The following is a 17,431-nucleotide window of genomic DNA, read 5'->3' on the forward strand; positions in this document are numbered from 1 at the left end:
CCGTCGAGAGTTAGGAAGGCTTCACTTTCTTTTAGTAGTTCCCTAGTCTCCTCAGTCTTTCCAAACCTTTTCAAAAGCTTTCAGCTCCTCCTTCGACCTCACACACAAAAGGATCTCGGACGGGAACGCCCTTGACTCCCCACGGCCTAATCTATACTCCTACCTGCGGCTGCACCACCCTCCTGTGGGTAGTTTCTCCTGCTTCGCACATCTACCCTTGAGTTCTCCTCCCTCCTCTGCCCCAGTCTGGCGAGTTTGAGGTTGTTCCGGGTGCTTGGGCGTCACCCCCTTCCCCACCTTCACCTACCTGTTAAGTCTACTTTCATCTTTCAGGGCGATTTAAATGCAGGACTCTGTATCTGAATAAATGAAAATTTATGGCTCGCCTCTGATGTGGAATATTATTTCATTTATTTTACTTAATCCTTGAACCACCCTTGAAGATAGATATTGGAGATGTAACTTTAACTGCTGTCAGTCAGAAAAAAACGGGAGTTCCTACTATGACTCCAATTCAGATTTTTGGATCTTCAAACACTATGCTCCTCCAGATAACCTTCCCAGCCCCAGATCCAGATGAAGAATGAGGTTCTCTTTCATTCGAGCCCCCAAGAGCCGCTGCCTCCTTCTGCCTGAGCTCACCTTTCTTGGGAACAGAGGACAGTCTGCACTTCCCCATGTTCCCTCAGCTTTGCTCCAGTCCCTTTCAAAACCAGATCTGGCCCTCCAACCCTCAACCAGTAACACAGCCTTATCCAGCCAATCCCCCTGCCACCCAGTCCCTGCCAAAGAGACTGTAGCAGGGCAAGACTAGACCTAGAGGCCCCATTTGGATGATAGGGGCAGGATGGTAGATACTCAGGGATTATCTGACTATGTAATGAGGGAGAGCGGACCCCACCAGGACCCCAGGCCCTGCTTGCTACTCACATATCCTGCAGAAGGGGAATCATTCTCTCTCCCTTCGCATCTCTGGGTAGTGGGAAATCTGGGTTGGCAGAAAGGCCTTCCTCTGAATTGAGATCAGCCTCCAGTGAGGCTCTCACTTATTCTCAAAGCTCTACCTCAAAGGGGCCAAGAAGTAAATCTTTTCCTCTTCACTGGGAAATTGGTGGGCAAGGAAAAGAGCCCTGGCCAGGGCCTGTGCCTCTCTGCCCTGCCTTGCTGTGTGACCATAGGTATCTCTGTGCTTCTCTAGGCCTCAGGAGTCACTGTCTCCCCCTATAATAATGGCTTCTACCATCTGAAATGTGTACTTTGCCAAGCTCCTTCACACTCTGTTATATTCTGCCATTTTTTTTTTTTTTAGAAAGGGTCTTACTATATAGCCCAGGCAGGCCTCAAACTCATGATCTTCCCCCTTAGCCTCTAGAGTGTTGGGATCACAGGTGTGATCAGCCATATTCTGTCTTCTTGTCATTTCTGGGACAGCGGTCCTTATCCTGTATCACAAATGGTGGAAATCAGTGGAGACTAGGTTACAGGCTCTCAGAGTCCTGTGGCCTCTGGCCCCCTGTGGGGGGGAGGGGAGGGTGTTTACAGATCTAGGCTGGGCCTCTGCCCAAAAGGAAGTCTCCCAATTGGAAAGTGGGTCCCCTACTTCTAGTGCCTCAGGAGTTCTCCCACCTCAGCATCATCACTTTCCATGAGCTGAAGAGCTGGATGTTTTTAGCCTGGGAAGACTCCATTTGGGAAGGGCTAGGAGCACTAGGCACAGTGCTAGGATTTTGAAGCCAGGCCTATGCCTGCCCAATGTGCCCTTTCTCCCCATCTACAAAGGGAGAATGAAACATCTACTCAGTCAGGTGACCCAGTGAGGTCAGATCTATAGGAACCCTTGAAGAAATCAAGCTGGGAAGGTTTTGATGGTCACAGTCATGGCTAATGATGGGCCTCAGTATGTAAGAGGGAAAAAGGATGTGAGTGGGGTAGGGGGAGGGTCCCAAAGAAGAAATGAGCTATCAGAAGGAGCTGTCTTAGGAGGTAAACTGGCTACTACTAACTCTATTCCAAAGCCGAACAGAGACTCTGAAATGTGCGCTTTCCTGTAGAATTAGATCTCAAGTGCACAGGATTGGATTAGCTATAATCTTTTGTTCATAATATATTCTCATCAGTTATTTAATTGGTTCTCACCAAAAACCAAAACAACTAGGACCTTTACATTAACCTATATCTTATATAGTTCACCTCCTAGGATAAGCCTCATCTCAAATCTATGTTTAGTGTTCTCTTGCTTTCCTTCTTGTCAGTCAATTTGATTGCATCTACACATTCCCTGAAACCACATTTTTTTTCTTTTTTCGGTACTGGAGTTTGAACTCAGGGCCTACATTTTGAGCCACTCCACCAGCCCTTTTTTTGTGTTAAGTATTTTCAAGATAGGGTCTCACAAACTATTTGTCCAGGCTGGCTTTGCACCTCGATCCTCCTGATCTCTGCCTCCTGAGTAGCTAGGATTACAGGTGTGAGCCACTGGCACCTGGCTATATATTTTCATTTTAGTTGGTTTTTCTTTCTTTCTTTGGTTGTTGTTGTTGTAACCCAGACTGGCCTTGAATTTTCCTTTCTTCTCCCTCAGCCTCCTGACTACTGGGGATTATGGGTGTAATCATAATCATGCCTGGCTGCTTTAGTTCTTAGTTTTATTAAAAGGACACCTTGCTTGTATGTAATTTTGGGGGCTTCCTTTTCCTTAATATTCTGCCAAGATTTATTCACCGTGTTGCCTATTGGGGTCGTTGATTCTGGTTGTGGGAAATATTCTGGTGTATTGATCCACTGTTTCGTTGATGGACATCAGGTGGTTGGCAGAGGTTTGCTGAGCATTGGTGCGTGACTCCAGGGCATGTGGACAGGAGTGCTGAGGCATAGCTCTGGCAGCACGCTCAAGTGATAAAGCGCCCACCTCGCAAGCACAAGGCCCTGAATTCAAGCCTCAGTACTGCCAAAAAAAAAGTGTTCAGTCACAGGACAGTATAAGTGTTCAACATTAGACAGCACTGTCAAGACAGGATCGAATATCTCTGCTAGTTTTTTGGATTATCTGTGTTTCCTGTTATCTGAAGTGCCTGTTTGTGCCTCTTGAGCATTCTTCTAGTAGGTAATGGTATTTTTAGTGTTTTTGAACTTTCTGCCTTAACATTCCATCATTTCCATCCCCTGGCCGTGGGGGAGGGCTCGTGGCCTTATTCTTGTATCAGGAAAGGAAACTGACTTAGAGAGGTGTAGGGTTGTTCAAAGTCCCAGAGCCTGTTACAGCCCTCTGCTCTGAGCTCATCCCTCTGAGACTCTTTGGGTTCAGCTAAGGAATCTTTTCTACCCTTCAAACTAGGTCAGGTCCCCAACCCCTACTCTGCACTCAGTATCCTTCAGCCACCGAAAGCCTCGCTCACTAGGCCTCCCTAGTGAGGCCTTCCTGAGTTCTGAGCGTTCTCCTCTCAACAGTGGTCCAGGTGATTATGTCTATTTCATGATTGCCTATCTCCTCCATCAGACCAAGAGCTCTCTGAGGGCAGTGCCTCGCCACCCAGCATGAGGCCTGGCATACAGTAGGTAATGAATTAATGTTGTTTCCTTGTCTCTACCTTTTAGCACCGGGATTCATTTTTGCTGTACTGGGGTTTGAACTTAGGGCCTACACCCTGAGTCACTCCAACAGCCCTTTTTGGTGATGGGTTTTTTCGAGATAGCGTCTCGTGAACTATTTGCCTTGAACCACAATCCTCCTGATCTCTGCCTCCTGATTATCTAGGATTATAGGCAAGCACCCTGATTCTTTCCCAGAGTAGGGTCTGCACCATCTCAGAGGCACACAGAGAATGCTGAATGAGAAGAGTCTTCTGCAGCTACTGCTGGGACAGACCCAGTGTTCTGGGCTTCTCCTGCATGGAGTGGAAATCTCCCCAAGACAGATCTTGAGCCCTAGTTCCTGATTCTCTGGCTCCCCAATCCTTGACCCCACTTCCCCTGGCTCCTTGTCCTTGACTTGGCAAGATATGAAGGTCTTAGCCCTTGATGCTCCTTTCTCCAGCCTGATCTTCCTCAGAACCTTCCTCTCCTCTGCTTTACCTACCACCTCCACTTCCTTCTCTCTTCCCTACTCTACCCTATCATGCCACCATTATGCAGAGACATAAGATGCCTTCACAGGTGTCTCCAGACCATTGACTCCTAGCTTCCACCAGGTTAGGCATTGCCCCCAGTCAAGACCCTAAGTCCACCATAGTCCAGGTCACTGCCTGAACTCGCCTGGGTCCATCAGCTCAGGAAGGAACCTGACTGAAGGATTAGTTTTGGCTGTAGGTAAAAAAGATCCCCCAAATGAGAGGTTTTTTTAAAAAAGACATTTATTTCTCTCTGATGCAAATGAGAATGGATGAAGAATGGTTGGAGGCCCAAGCTGTTCCCACCTTTTTGCTCTACCAGCCACAGAAGGGGCCCTTCCCATCATAGTCCATGGTGGTGCTCCAACTGTCCCCTCTGCTGTATAAGCAACTTGAAGGGGAAGTGCCAAGGGCGCTATTCTTTCCTCCTCCTCCTCCTTCCTCTTCTTGTGCTAGAGATTGAACCCAGGACTTTATATATGAGTGGCTTCACCACTGAGCTACATCCCCAGCCCTTGTTTTTTTTTTTTTTTTTTTTTTTTGCAACAGGTTCTTACTATGTGCCCAGACTGGTCTTGAACTCTGAGTCCTCCTTCCTCAGCCTCCTAAGTACTGGAATTACAGGTGTGTGTTACCACCCCCAGCTAGAGAGGGCCCTATCTCTAATGACACCACCTGTCTCTAGGGATACTCCTCCCTCCCTGTACTAATGTGACCTGGCACTTTGCTGCTATTCTGTGGCCAGAAGTAAGTGATCTAGCATGTGTAGCTGCAAAAGAGTCTGACACGTGAAATTTTCATCCTAGGAGGCCGTGTGCCCAGCTAAAAGGAAAGACTGGTACTGTGGTTGGCATCTGGCTACCTCTGCAACTCCTTTCTGGGGGCCCCAGTTACTGGGACTGGGCAGGGGAGGTGGCACTTGGGTGGCAGGTAAAGAAAGGGAAGGGAAGGAACACAGACAAGGTCAGGGGTGTTGAGGCACCAGGGGACCATGTGGGTTCAGTGGAGTCCAAAGTGACTCCCATGGGTTGCAGAAGACTTCTTGGGAAATAGGGCAAGGCAGATGGGCCCTGAAGGATTGATGTAATCAGGAGGAAGGAGAGAGATCCAGGGTGTCTCTGGTACAGGAGATGTCACCCTCCAGCCCCCAGGCCTAACTGCTTTATGCCATGCTCCTCCTCCTCCTCCTTTCTTTTTGACACAGGGTCTCACTATGCAGCCCAGGTTGGCCTCAAACTCACTATCCTACTGCTTCAGCTTCCTCAATGCTGGGATTACACGTGTGCACCACCAGGCTTGCTTCAGTGCATTCCTCTCTATGGACTCTGCACCCTCAGTGTCTCAGTGCCTTCCTGCCACCAGAGGCCGCTCTTCTAGGAGGCACCCCCAGTTCTTCCCTCTGCTGAACTCACATAGCCTGTATACCTGCTGACCCTTCCCCTTGTCTGGATGGTGATAGTGAGACAGCTCTTGCTTCCTTAGCTTTCACAAAAGACCATGAGGTCTTCCTGCCACCAGAGGCCGCTCTTCTAGGAGGCACCCCCAGTTCTTCCCTCTGCTGAACTCACATAGCCTGTATACCTGCTGACCCTTCCCCTTGTCTGGATGGTGGTAGTGGGACAGCTCTTGCTTCCTTAGCTTTCACAAAAGACCATGTGTAGAGACTACCCCAGGTGACACTAAGATGCGCCTCAATTCTGTCTGCCAAGCTCTCACTTAGCCTTTGACATCTGGATCATATGATCAATCCCTAGAGAGTTCTTTCCTGATGGGTTGAACTGGGTGATGGGCGTCCTCTGGACATCCCTCCCCCAACCATGCTTCTGTCTGTCACATCCCTGATATGACACTCACTGTGTCAGTATCTAAACCTCCGGCAATTGGCAGCCTGCATGGGGCAGGGCTGGGACTGGTTCTCCTGGGACCCCAGAACTACCCAAGCCTAAGCACAAAGTCTCAGAAAAGGTTTAATAAATAAATGAATATCACTCCTTCCCACCAGAGAGCTCATATTCAACCCTCAAAATCCAGTTCAGATGCCCTGTTGTCACTTTCCCATCTTCATTTACCCCTTCATTCATGACTCCCAAACATGTATTACAGTACAAAGTGCAGTACAGTACAAAGCCTCTATTGCAGTACACTCACACTGCATTTCTGTAAGCAGCTTCACAGTGGTTTTCTTAACTCTATGGCTGACGGGGAACTTCTGGAGTGCCCTAGACCTGTTTGTCTTTTTACCCACAGGGCCTGGTCCAGAGAAACGGTTCAATAAATAATTGGTGAGATTTGAGGTCTGTGAGGGATATTACTCCATTCCCTGCAGAGCTGAGTTTAATTCTTTGTGTGATTTGGGATTGGAGGCATCTTCTGGTGCCCAGGCCCAGGGTCCTGGCCTGTGGACTCAGCCACCCTTCTTCCGCTGCCACTTGGCTGTGAGTTTCTGTATGAGCTCATGCGGCCGCCGGCGGTACTTCTGTTGGGTGAAGTAGAAAAGGATGGGGTCTAGCACACTGTTGGCACTGGCAAAGGGCCGCGTGCCTTTGTATGCAGCTGCAAAGGCCTCTAGCACAGGGCAGGTGACGCCCGGAGTGGAACGCACAGCCAAGTAGGCTGTCTTGGTGACATGGAAGGGCAGGAAGCTAATGACAAAGACAGCTGCCACCACCACAGCCATGCGGGCTGCCTTGCCACGCCGTTCCTGGGCCACTGGCCCTGCTGGACCATCCTGGCGGCACAGGCGGCGAGCCAGGCGACAGTAGCATGCCAGCAAGGCTGTGAAGGGCAGCAGGAAGCCAATGACTGTGAGGGCCATGCCATAGGGCAGGTAGCGGATGGCCAGGGTGGGTGGACTCAGGTCGTAGCAGACCGTGCGGTTCCGCTGGATGCCTGTGGCGGCAAATACAGCAGTGGGCAGGCACTGGGCTGTCACTATCAGCCACACAGCACCACACACCATCCAGGCAGCCCGGCGGCCCCCACGCTTGTGCCAGAGGGCCAGGGGGTGGCAGATGCCCAGGTAGCGCTGGAAACTGATGCAGGTGAGGAAGAGGATGCTGCCATGCAGGTTGGCATAGAAGAGGAAACGCACCAGGCGGCAGGCGAGGTCGCCAAAGGGCCAGTGGTCCCCCTGGGCGTAGTTGTAGATGAGCAGGGGGAGGGAGCATGCGTATAGCAGGTCGGCCAGCGCAAGGTTCAAGGTGTACACAGCCGTGCGGGTCAGTGCCCGGCGGGATGCACAGATCTGGACGATGATGCAGAAGTTCAGTGGCAGTCCCGTCACCAGCACCACTGAGTACACGGGGGGCAGTAGCAGCCGTTTGAAGTCCTCACTGTAGACGCAGGTAGTGGGCGGCAAGCCTGGGGCCTGGACCGTGCCATTGTCCCACTCCATGACTGCCCAGCTGGGCCTCCTATACTTGGAGAACCTAGGGAAGCAATATAAACCCTGTCAGTGACATGCTCACTGACCACCCAGTTGGCCCTGTCCCTCTCTGGACCTCGATCTTCCTATCTGAATGATTAGGTCACCATGACCTTTGACATCTCTTAAACTCACCACCCATGGAGGCACACATAGCCCTTACTTCAAAAAAACTTGGAATACAATTCTGTGCCAGTCTGGGAGAAATCCAACTTACTTTTGTCCTATAGTATTCATTTCCTTCTCATTCTTCAAAACCCTAGTTAAATGTCTCCTCTGTTAGTGGAGGTTATGGACTTGGGTTTGAATTTCAGCTCAGCTACTTACTAACTATGTAACCTTGGGGTAATGATCTTTCTCTGAGTCCCACTTTCGCCACCTCTCAGGGCTATCATGAGGTTAGAAATATTAAAGCATGCTAGGCAGGGCTTCCCCTGGGCATCCTGGGGAAGGAGTTTGTGGTCATGGGGTGTGGGGAGGGGTTCTGTCTGTCTCGCACAGACCAAGGGCCTCTTGAGAAGTGTCAAGTTTGGTGCTTCTCTGTGTTATTAGAGCCAGGCCTGGGGCCCCGGGCAGAGAGGGCCCTGGTAACTCTTAGCTGACCTGGAGGAGAAGTCCACACACTGAGAGCTCGCTAAGAGCTGTTCTGACTTCCTCAGCCTGAATTCCACCTTCCAATGACATAGTTCTTCTTTTGATCACAGCCTGTAAAATAGGGGCAAGAGATGACTCAGGAGTTCCATGGGGTCTTTCCAATTGACCTGGGTCTAGCAGAGCTATGGGCACCACAGCACCTCCCTTGTGGCCAAAATGAAAATGGCTTCTTCCCTGTAAGCAGCTAGGTGAAGCTTTACAGAGATGGAAATTCAGAGCCCATGAAAGGCAGGGACAGCCAATCTCACTTAGTGAGTTAGAACCAGAACCCATAACCAGACCAGAACGCAACCACTTGGTTCAGAGGAGGCAGCTTAGCCCACGACGTGGGATGTAGAATTTACAAGGGTGGCTTCAGAGGTAGGTAGGTCTGCTTTGGAATGCTGGTGCCCCTTTGCCATACTAAGAGACTCCAGTCATGTCACTTTCATTTCCTGGACCTATGTCCTCAACAGAAAAATGTTCACGAGCCTAGCATGCAGTAGGTGCTCAATAATAAATACCAAGTCATCTCATCCTATACCTTGTCTCACCTTGGTTCAGGCTGTTTAGGGGGATCCAGTAGCATGAATACCTTAGGGGGTTCCCTGATGGGGTGTCTGACTCCTGGATCCTCTAAATGCTTCTGGGTAATGGCATTTGATGTCTAGAGGGAACTTAAAGCTTGAATGCAATGGACCTACAGAGCAAAGCCTTTAAGACGGTAAGTCCAGTCCTTCCCTCTGTCTATTGTACAGATGGAAAAAAATGCCCAGAAAAGATACGAAGTCCTACCAGTCTACTTAGAGGGTAGTAAAGACTTGAGGCCAAGTATATGGACTCTGGTCCTGATGTCCGGGTTCAAATCCCAGCCCTGCCTTGTGGGAGCTGTGTAAGCTTGGGCACATTACTTAACATGTGTGCCTCAGTTTCTTCATCTGTAAAATGAGATAAAATGGTACCTGCCTCAATAGAACAAACAGAAGACAGAATCTCAGAACTTGAAGATGAAATGGTAATTAAAGGAAAAACTGAAGAACTACTAATTAAACAACTCAAGACCTGTGAAAAGAAAATGCAAGAACTCACTGACTCCATCAAAAGACCAAACTTGAGAATCATGGGCATCGAAGAAGGAGAAGAGGTGCAAGCGAAGGGAATGCGTAATATATTCAACAAAATAATAACGAAAAATTTCCCAAATCTAGAGAAAGATATTCCCATACAAATGCAAGAGGCCTCCAGGACACCAAACAGACCAGATCAAAATAGAACTACTCCACGACATATCATCATTAAAACAACAAGTTCAGAAACTAAGGAAAGAATATTGAAGGCTGCAAGAGAGAAAAAACAAGTAACATACAAAGGTAAACCCATCAAAATCACAGCAGACTTCTCCACAGAAACATTAAAAGCAAGAAGAGCGTGGGGTGAGATCTTCCGGGCACTGAATGAAAATAACTTCAACCCCAGGATACTCTACCCAGCAAAGCTATCATTCAAAATAGATGGAGCAATAAAAGTCTTCCATGATAAGCAGAAACTAAAACAATATGTGACCACAAAGCCACCATTACAAAAGATTCTGCAAGGGATCCTGCACACAGAAAGTGACACCCAACTTAACCATGAAAAGGCAGGCAGCACCAAACCACAGGATAAGAAAAAGCAAGACAGTAGAGAGTAACATCAAGTTAGGTACACACAATCAAACCTTCAAACAACTAAGATAACTAAATGGCAGGAATCACCACATACCAATCAGTACTAACACTTAATGTTAATGGACTTAATTCACCCATCAAAAGACACCGTTTGACAAAATGGATTAAAAAAGAAGATCCAACAATTTGTTGCTTACAGGAGACTCATCTCACCGACAGAAATAAGCATATGCTTAGGATGAAAGGCTGGAAGAAGATTTACCAAGCCAATGGCCCCCGAAAACAAGCAGGAGTAGCAATACTTATCTCTGACAAAGTAGACTTCAAACCTACATTGATCAAACGAGATAAAGAAGGACATTCCATACTAATAAAAGGGGAAATAGACCAAAAGGAAATAATAATCATCAATCTGTACGCACCCAATGTCAACGCACCCAATTTCATCAAACATACCCTGAAAGACCTAAAAGCATATATAAACGCCAACACAGTGGTTGTGGGAGACTTTAACACTCCATTATCATCAATAGATAGGTCATCCAAACAAAAACTCAATAAAGAAATCCAAGATCTAAAATATGCAATAGATCAAGTGGACCTAGTAGATGTCTACAGAACATTTCATCCAACCTCTACACAATATACATTCTTCTCAGCAGCCCATGGAACCTTCTCCAAAATAGATCATATCCTAGGGCACAAAGCAAGCCTCAGCAAATATAAGAAAATAGAAATAATACCATGCATACTATCTGACCACAATGCAGTAAAAGTAGAACTCAACAACAAAAGTAAAGACAAAAAACATGCAAACAGCTGGAAACTAAATAACTCATTACTTAATGAAGAATGGATCATCGATGCAATAAAAGAGGAAATTAAAAAGTTCCTAGAAGTCAATGAAAATGAAAACACAACCTACCGGAACCTATGGGACACAGCTAAGGCAGTCTTGAGAGGAAAGTTTATAGCCATGAGTGCATATATTAAAAAGACTGAAAGATCCCAAATCAATGACCTAATGATACATCTCAAACTCCTAGAAAAACAAGAACAAGCAAATCCCAAAACAAATAGAAGGAGAGAAATAATAAAAATAAGAGCTGAAATCAACGAAATAGAAACCAAAAAAACCATACAAAGAATTAATGAAACAAAAAGTTGGTTCTTTGAAAAAATAAACAAGATCGATAGACCCCTGGCAAACCTGACTAAAATGAGGAGAGAAAAAACCCAAATTAGTAGAATCAGGAATGCAAAAGGGGAGATAACAACAAACACCATGGAAGTCCAGGAAATCATCAGAGACTACTTTGAGAACCTATATTCAAATAAATTTGAAAATCTAAAAGAAATGGACAGATTTCTAGATACATATGATCATCCAAAACTGAACCAAGAGGAAATTAATCACCTGAATAGACCTATAACACAAAATGAAATTGAAGCAGCAATCAAGAGTCTCCCCAAAAAGAAAAGTCCAGGACCTGATGGATTCTCTGCTGAATTCTATCAGACCTTTAAAGAAGAACTGATACCAACCCTCCTTAAACTGTTCCATGAAATAGAAAGGGAAGGAAAACTGCCAAACACATTTTATGAAGCCACTATTACACTTATCCCAAAACCAGGCAAAGACACCTCCAAAAAGGAGAACTATAGGCCAATCTCCTTAATGAACATTGATGCAAAAATCCTCAACAAAATAATGGCAAATCGAATTCAGCAACACATCAAAAAGATTATTCACCACGACCAGGTAGGCTTCATCCCAGGGATGCAGGGGTGGTTCAACATACGAAAATCAATAAACGTAATAAACCACATTAACAGAAGCAAAGACAAAAACCACTTGATCATCTCAATAGATGCAGAAAAAGCCTTTGATAAGATCCAACATCATTTCATGATAAAAGCTCTAAGAAAACTAGGAATAGAAGGAAAGTTCCTCAACATTATAAAAGCTATATATGACAAACCTACAGCCAGCATTATACTTAACGGAGAAAAATTAAAACCATTCCCTCTAAAATCAGGAACCAGACAAGGATGCCCACTATCTCCACTCCTATTCAACATAGTACTGGAATTCCTAGCCAGAGCAATTAGGCAAGAAGAAGGAATAAAAGGAATACAAATAGGTAAAGAAACTGTCAAAATATCCCTATTTGCAGACGACATGATCCTATACCTTAAAGACCCAAAAAACCCTACTCAGAAGCTTCTAGACATCATCAATAGCTATAGCAAGGTAGCAGGATATAAAATCAACATAGAAAAATCATTAGCATTTCTATACACTAACAATGAGCAAACGGAAAAAGAATGTATAAAAACAATTCCATTTACAATAGCCTCAAAAAAAATCAAATACCTAGGTGTAAACCTAACAAAAGATGTGAAAGACCTCTACAAGGAAAACTATACACTTCTGAAGAAAGAGATTGAGGAAGACTATAGAAAGTGGAGAGATCTCCCATGCTCATGGATTGGTAGAATCAACATAGTAAAAATGTCGATACTCCCAAAAGTAATCTACATGTTTAATGCAATTCCCATCAAAATTCCAATGACATTCATCAAAGAGATTGAAAAATCTACTGTTAAATTTATATGGAAACACAAGAGGCCACGAATAGCCAAGGCAATACTCAGTCAAAAGAACAATGCAGGAGGTATCACAATACCTGACTTCAAACTATATTACAAAGCAATAATAATAAAAACAGCATGGTACTGGCACAAAAACAGACATGAAGACCAGTGGAACAGAATAGAGGATCCAGATATGAAGCCACATAACTATAAGCAACTTATCTTTGACAAAGGAGCTAAAAATATACGATGGAGAAATAGCAGCCTCTTCAACAAAAACTGCTGGGAAAACTGGTTAGCAGTCTGCAAAAAACTGAAACTAGATCCATGTATATCACCCTATACCAAGATTAACTCAAAATGGATCAAGGATCTTAATATCAGACCCCAAACTCTTAAGTTGATACAAGAAAGAGTAGGAAATACTCTGGAGTTAGTAGGTATAGGTAAGAACTTTCTCAATGAAACCCCAGCAGCACAGCAACTAAGAGATAGCATAGATAAATGGGACCTCATAAAACTAAAAAGCTTCTGTTCATCAAAAGAAATGGTCTCTAAACTGAAGAGAACACCCACAGAGTGGGAGAAAATATTTGCCAATTATACATCAGACAAAGGACTGATAACCAGAATATACAGGGAACTTAAAAAACTAAATTCTCCCAAAACTAATGAACCAATAAAGAAATGGGCATGTGAACTAAACAGAACTTTCTCAAAAGAAGAAATTCAAATGGCCAGAAAACACATGAAAAAATGCTCACCATCTCTAGCAATAAAGGAAATGCAAATTAAAACCACACTAAGATTCCACCTCACCCCTGTTAGAATAGCCATCATCAGCAACACCACCAACAACAGGTGTTGGCGAGGATGCGGGGAAAAAGGAACCCTCTTACACTGTTGGTGGGAATGTAGACTAGTACAACCACTCTGGAAAAAAATTTGGAGGCTACTTAAAAAGCTGGACATCGATCTACCATTTGATCCAGCAATACCACTCTTGGGGATATACCCAAAAGACTGTTACTCCAGAGGCACCTGCACATCCATGTTTATTGCGACACTATTCACAATAGCCAAGTTATGGAAACAGCCAAGATGCCCCAGCACTGACGAATGGATTAAGAAAATGTGGTATCTATACACAATGGAATTTTATGCAGCCATGAAGAAGAACGAAATGTTATCATTCGCTGTTAATGGATGGAATTGGAGAACATCATTCTGAGTGAGGTTAGCCTGGCTCAAAAGACCAAAAATCGTATGTTCTCCCTCATATGTGGACATTAGATCAAGGGCAAACACAACAAGGGGATTGGACTATGAGCACATGATAAAAGCGAGAGCACACAAGGGAGGGGTGAGGATAGGTAAGACACCTAAAAAACTAGCTAGCATTTGTTGCCCTTAATGCAGAGAAACTAAAGCAGATACCTTAAAGCAACTGAGGCCAATAGGAAAAGGGGACCAGGAACTAGAGAAAAGGTTAGATTAAAAAGAATTAACCTAGAAGGTAACACCCATGCACAGGAAATCAATGTGAGTCAATGCCCTGTATAGCTATCCTTATCTCAACCAGCAAAACCCCTTGTTCCTTCCTATTATTGCTTATACTCTCTCTACAACAAAATTAGAGATAAGGGCAAAATAGTTTCTGCTGGGTATTGAGGGGGGGAGCGGGAGGGGGTGGAGGGGGGGAGCGGGAGGGGGTGGAGTGGGTGGTAAGGGAGGGGGTGGGGGCAGGGGGGAGAAATAAACCAAGCCTTGTATGCACATATGAATAATAAAAGAAAAATGAAAAAAAAAATGGTACCTGCCTCATAAAGTTGTTGTGAGGGTCAGCACCTGGCACAGTGGCTCAGGGAGGGCTCACATGGCCCCACTTCTAGGCAGCAGCTGGTGTTAGCGCTCACATCTGCCACCCACTCTTGGGCCCTAAGTCCTGAACCAGCTCAGACTCCAGCTTTTCCCTGGGCTCCGGCTATGCTGTTCGCTGTGGGGACCTTTTAAAGGTGGCTCTCATCACATTCTGCCCATGTTCCTCTGAATCCAAGTTGCTCCCCTCAGGCTCAAGGCCCTCCAGCCTCATCTGAAGGATCCCAAGGCCACTCCATACTTCCTTCGTTCCTGCCTTTTCTCTCTTCTCACACTGTTTGCAAGACACAGAAATGACTGCACAGCCACTGGTAGCCAGATATCTGGTGCCCCCTCTGGCCTCTCCGTCTTTTCTGTTCCCTTCCTATGAAGTACTATCCAGCCCATTTCTGTTTGTCAGAACCCTGAGTGACCATCAAGCTTCTCACCTCACCTTGCTTCTTCCTTCTTTAAGGCGCCCCCCACCTCCCCCGGCCAGGTGTAGTCCTTCCTTTAAGCCCCCAACTCTGTGGACCTCCTTTAAGTCAGTGCTGTCCCAAGCCTGCCCGCCGCAATTATGGCTCCCTGTGTCCAGCCACCTCCACCCTACCCTGCATTGGCCCACTGCCCCAAGATGCACTGACACTCACATGTGGCCTCCTGTCCCTGTAGCAGGATGGTGGTCCCAAGTGTGTTGGGGCAAAGAGAAACCAGACGTGCAGCTCCCCGGGCTCCTGTCCTCAACCAAGCTGCTACATGCCTGATGGCAGACAGTTTCCTTTAATTCCTGGCAGGGCTGTCTCTGACTGAAATAGCCATCGTGGACGCCACTGCCTCCCTGCCACCCCCATCACCTTTGCCTGGTCTGGAGGAAATGGCCTATAAGAGTGAGGAGGCGGAGAGAGGGCTTCCTTCCCAGAACCCCCGCCCTAGCCTTGGAAAGAGGGAGATGAGGAGGTGGAGGGATGGGGGAGGATCAGAGGCTGCTGGCCAAAGGCCAGCCCCAAAGACCCAGCAGTTTTCTTTCTGCTCAGCCCCCTCTCAGTCTCATCTATCAAATGGACAGATGGGTGATTCAAGTTTCTAAGCCCTTCCTTTAGCTGTTATACCAGAGCTACTGGGAACCATTCATTTTCCCAGTCATTTACTCCTCCATCCATCTTCCTTTCTTCATTCATCCAGCAGATCGTCTGCCAACCTGGCCATCTCCCCATCCCACTTTTGCAGCCACTGTTTCGCTTTCTCCTTCCCTTCTTTCCTTTGCTCCACAAACATTTATTGAGTGCTTACTGTGTACCACTAGCTCCTCCCACATCCTCTCATTAACATTCACTGGCTCTTGCAGATGTGTGTGGGTGCTGGGCACAGAGGGGGCTCCCGCCCAGTAGAACTCACCTGAGTAAGAATCTTCCTGCCTGTGCCAGACCCTCCCCAGCCCCTTCTCACCACCAAATTAGGCCTTTGAGCTGTTGGGACCACCAAGGGACAAGAGTAGCTCCTGCTGTCCCCAGGAGGCCAGCCCCTGTATTTCAGTCAGGTGACAGAAACACTTAAGGAGGGTGGCAGGCTTTGGTTTGGAGCCACTGAGGCAACTAGGTGGGGTAGGGCAGTGCAGGGAAAGAATACTTCACTGGGAGGTGGAGGCCCAAGTTCTCTTTCCTCTGCCCTGCTCACCTCCGGAGAAAACCTGGCAAGAACACATTGGGAGAATGAATGACTGCAGGGAGTGAAGACTCTTCTTTCCCTGTAAGATGCTCCTAGAACCTGAGAGCAATCAGGGCCCTGGGCTCACCTCAGACCCATCATATAGACAAGAGGGTAGAGGAATTGACTGGGAGCTCAACGTTTGGACCAAACTGAGAGAGTTTGGGTTTGACCTGCTGGTGAACACGTGGCCAGTTGTGTACAAATTAAGCACCTGCTGCTTACTGGGGCCTGTGCCAGCTGAGATTGTGGACCTCCGTGTGTGATGTGAGCTTGCTGGGGCCCAGGAGGGCAAGGTAGACTGTCTTCTGCCCAGCAGCCAGTCCCTTGCCAGGTCCCCAGGATGACCTCCTATGGCCACCCCTATCAGGATGGGCCACTGTCTGTCCCAGACTGGGAGTCCCAGGATGTCAGCTTCAGGACAGAGCTCGGGTCAGACATCTGAAAGGTTTTAGCCCCTGCCACCAGGATGGGTGTCTTCTCTGCACTGGAGGCTAGTGGCCAGGAGGTGGTGCCAGTGGACAGCCCAGGAGAGTCAGCCTGTGGAAAAGGCCCTGACCTGAGGTGGGCTGGACAGAACAACCTCAGGACCTGCATTCAGTTCAGTTCCTCTGACCCACTCCTCAGCCTTTCTCTAACTTTAACCACCCCCTCCCTCAGATAAGCACAGCCCTGCTTTCAGATCCTCACCCTGATCAATGTGACTCAGAGCAACCATGGGGACTTTGTCTCCCTGTGAATTCTGTCTCTCTGAGGAAGAGGCCCCCAGAGTGTCACCCTGACACCAGGCATCCACCACCCATCTCCACACCAGGCAGACGGTCAGCAAAAACACTGTGGCCCCTCGCCCCAGGGAAGGACAGCTTCTACCAGTTTCCTTTTCTCAGCTCGGGTGACAACCATTGAAATCAGTTCTGCAGTAGAAGCAACTGAGTGTAGACATAAGGAAGCACTGGCAAGGTGGAAGCTCTCTGGGCTAAGTAGATCCTGTGGTCTCAGGTCCCCTCCCTGCCCCAAGGCCTTCATGTATGGAGGGATGAGAGAGCCTGCCGGCCTCTGGCCAGAGCTGGAAGCCTGAGTCACTGCCTGCCAGTGGGAGGGAGAAAGCAGGCAGACCTCCCAACCTTGGCCTCTCAGCTTGCCTGCTGGAAAACCAAGCCTGGAAAACCCCTTGCTGGGCCCCTGGCCCACAAGCTGTGCAACAAGGGCACAGGATGACAGGCCAAGACCTGGCTTCCTTCCCCCAAGGAGGCAGACAGGCTGAGCTCCACTGCCAACTTGCTGTGTGACCTGGGGCCAGCCACTTACTCTCTCTGAGTCTGGGTAAACAGGGCTAGTGTGGTACCTACATTATAGGGTCAGTATACCGTCTATGCTCCAGGCATTACTTAGGCCTGACCCAGGGTAGCACCTGGCCTGGGATAAGATGTCTGGAGCCAATC

The 17,431-nt window shown here is 47.3% G+C and overlaps 1 protein-coding gene across 4 annotated transcripts in view; it reads right to left on the reverse strand.

The window, feature by feature from the left end:
* Nucleotides 1-4,353: 4,353 nt before the first annotated feature.
* The window catches only part of P2ry6 (pyrimidinergic receptor P2Y6), a 38,185-nt gene continuing 25,107 nt past the window's right edge, over nt 4,354-17,431 (reverse strand). For 3 of the 4 annotated variants that reach the window (XM_074083530.1, XM_074083515.1, XM_074083521.1), the window contains one exon: nt 4,354-7,534. In XM_074083530.1, coding sequence (XP_073939631.1) covers nt 6,511-7,500 — 990 coding nt within the window. In that variant the 5' untranslated portion in view covers nt 7,501-7,534 and the 3' untranslated portion in view covers nt 4,354-6,510. Of the gene's footprint in view, nt 7,535-8,133; nt 9,101-17,431 lie in introns of those variants that run through there. The other variant, XM_020176715.2, reaches the window with a different exon arrangement.

This window comes from Castor canadensis, chromosome 1 (assembly GCF_047511655.1).
Source record: "Castor canadensis chromosome 1, mCasCan1.hap1v2, whole genome shotgun sequence".
In the NCBI taxonomy this organism is placed as follows: Eukaryota; Metazoa; Chordata; class Mammalia; order Rodentia; family Castoridae; genus Castor; species Castor canadensis.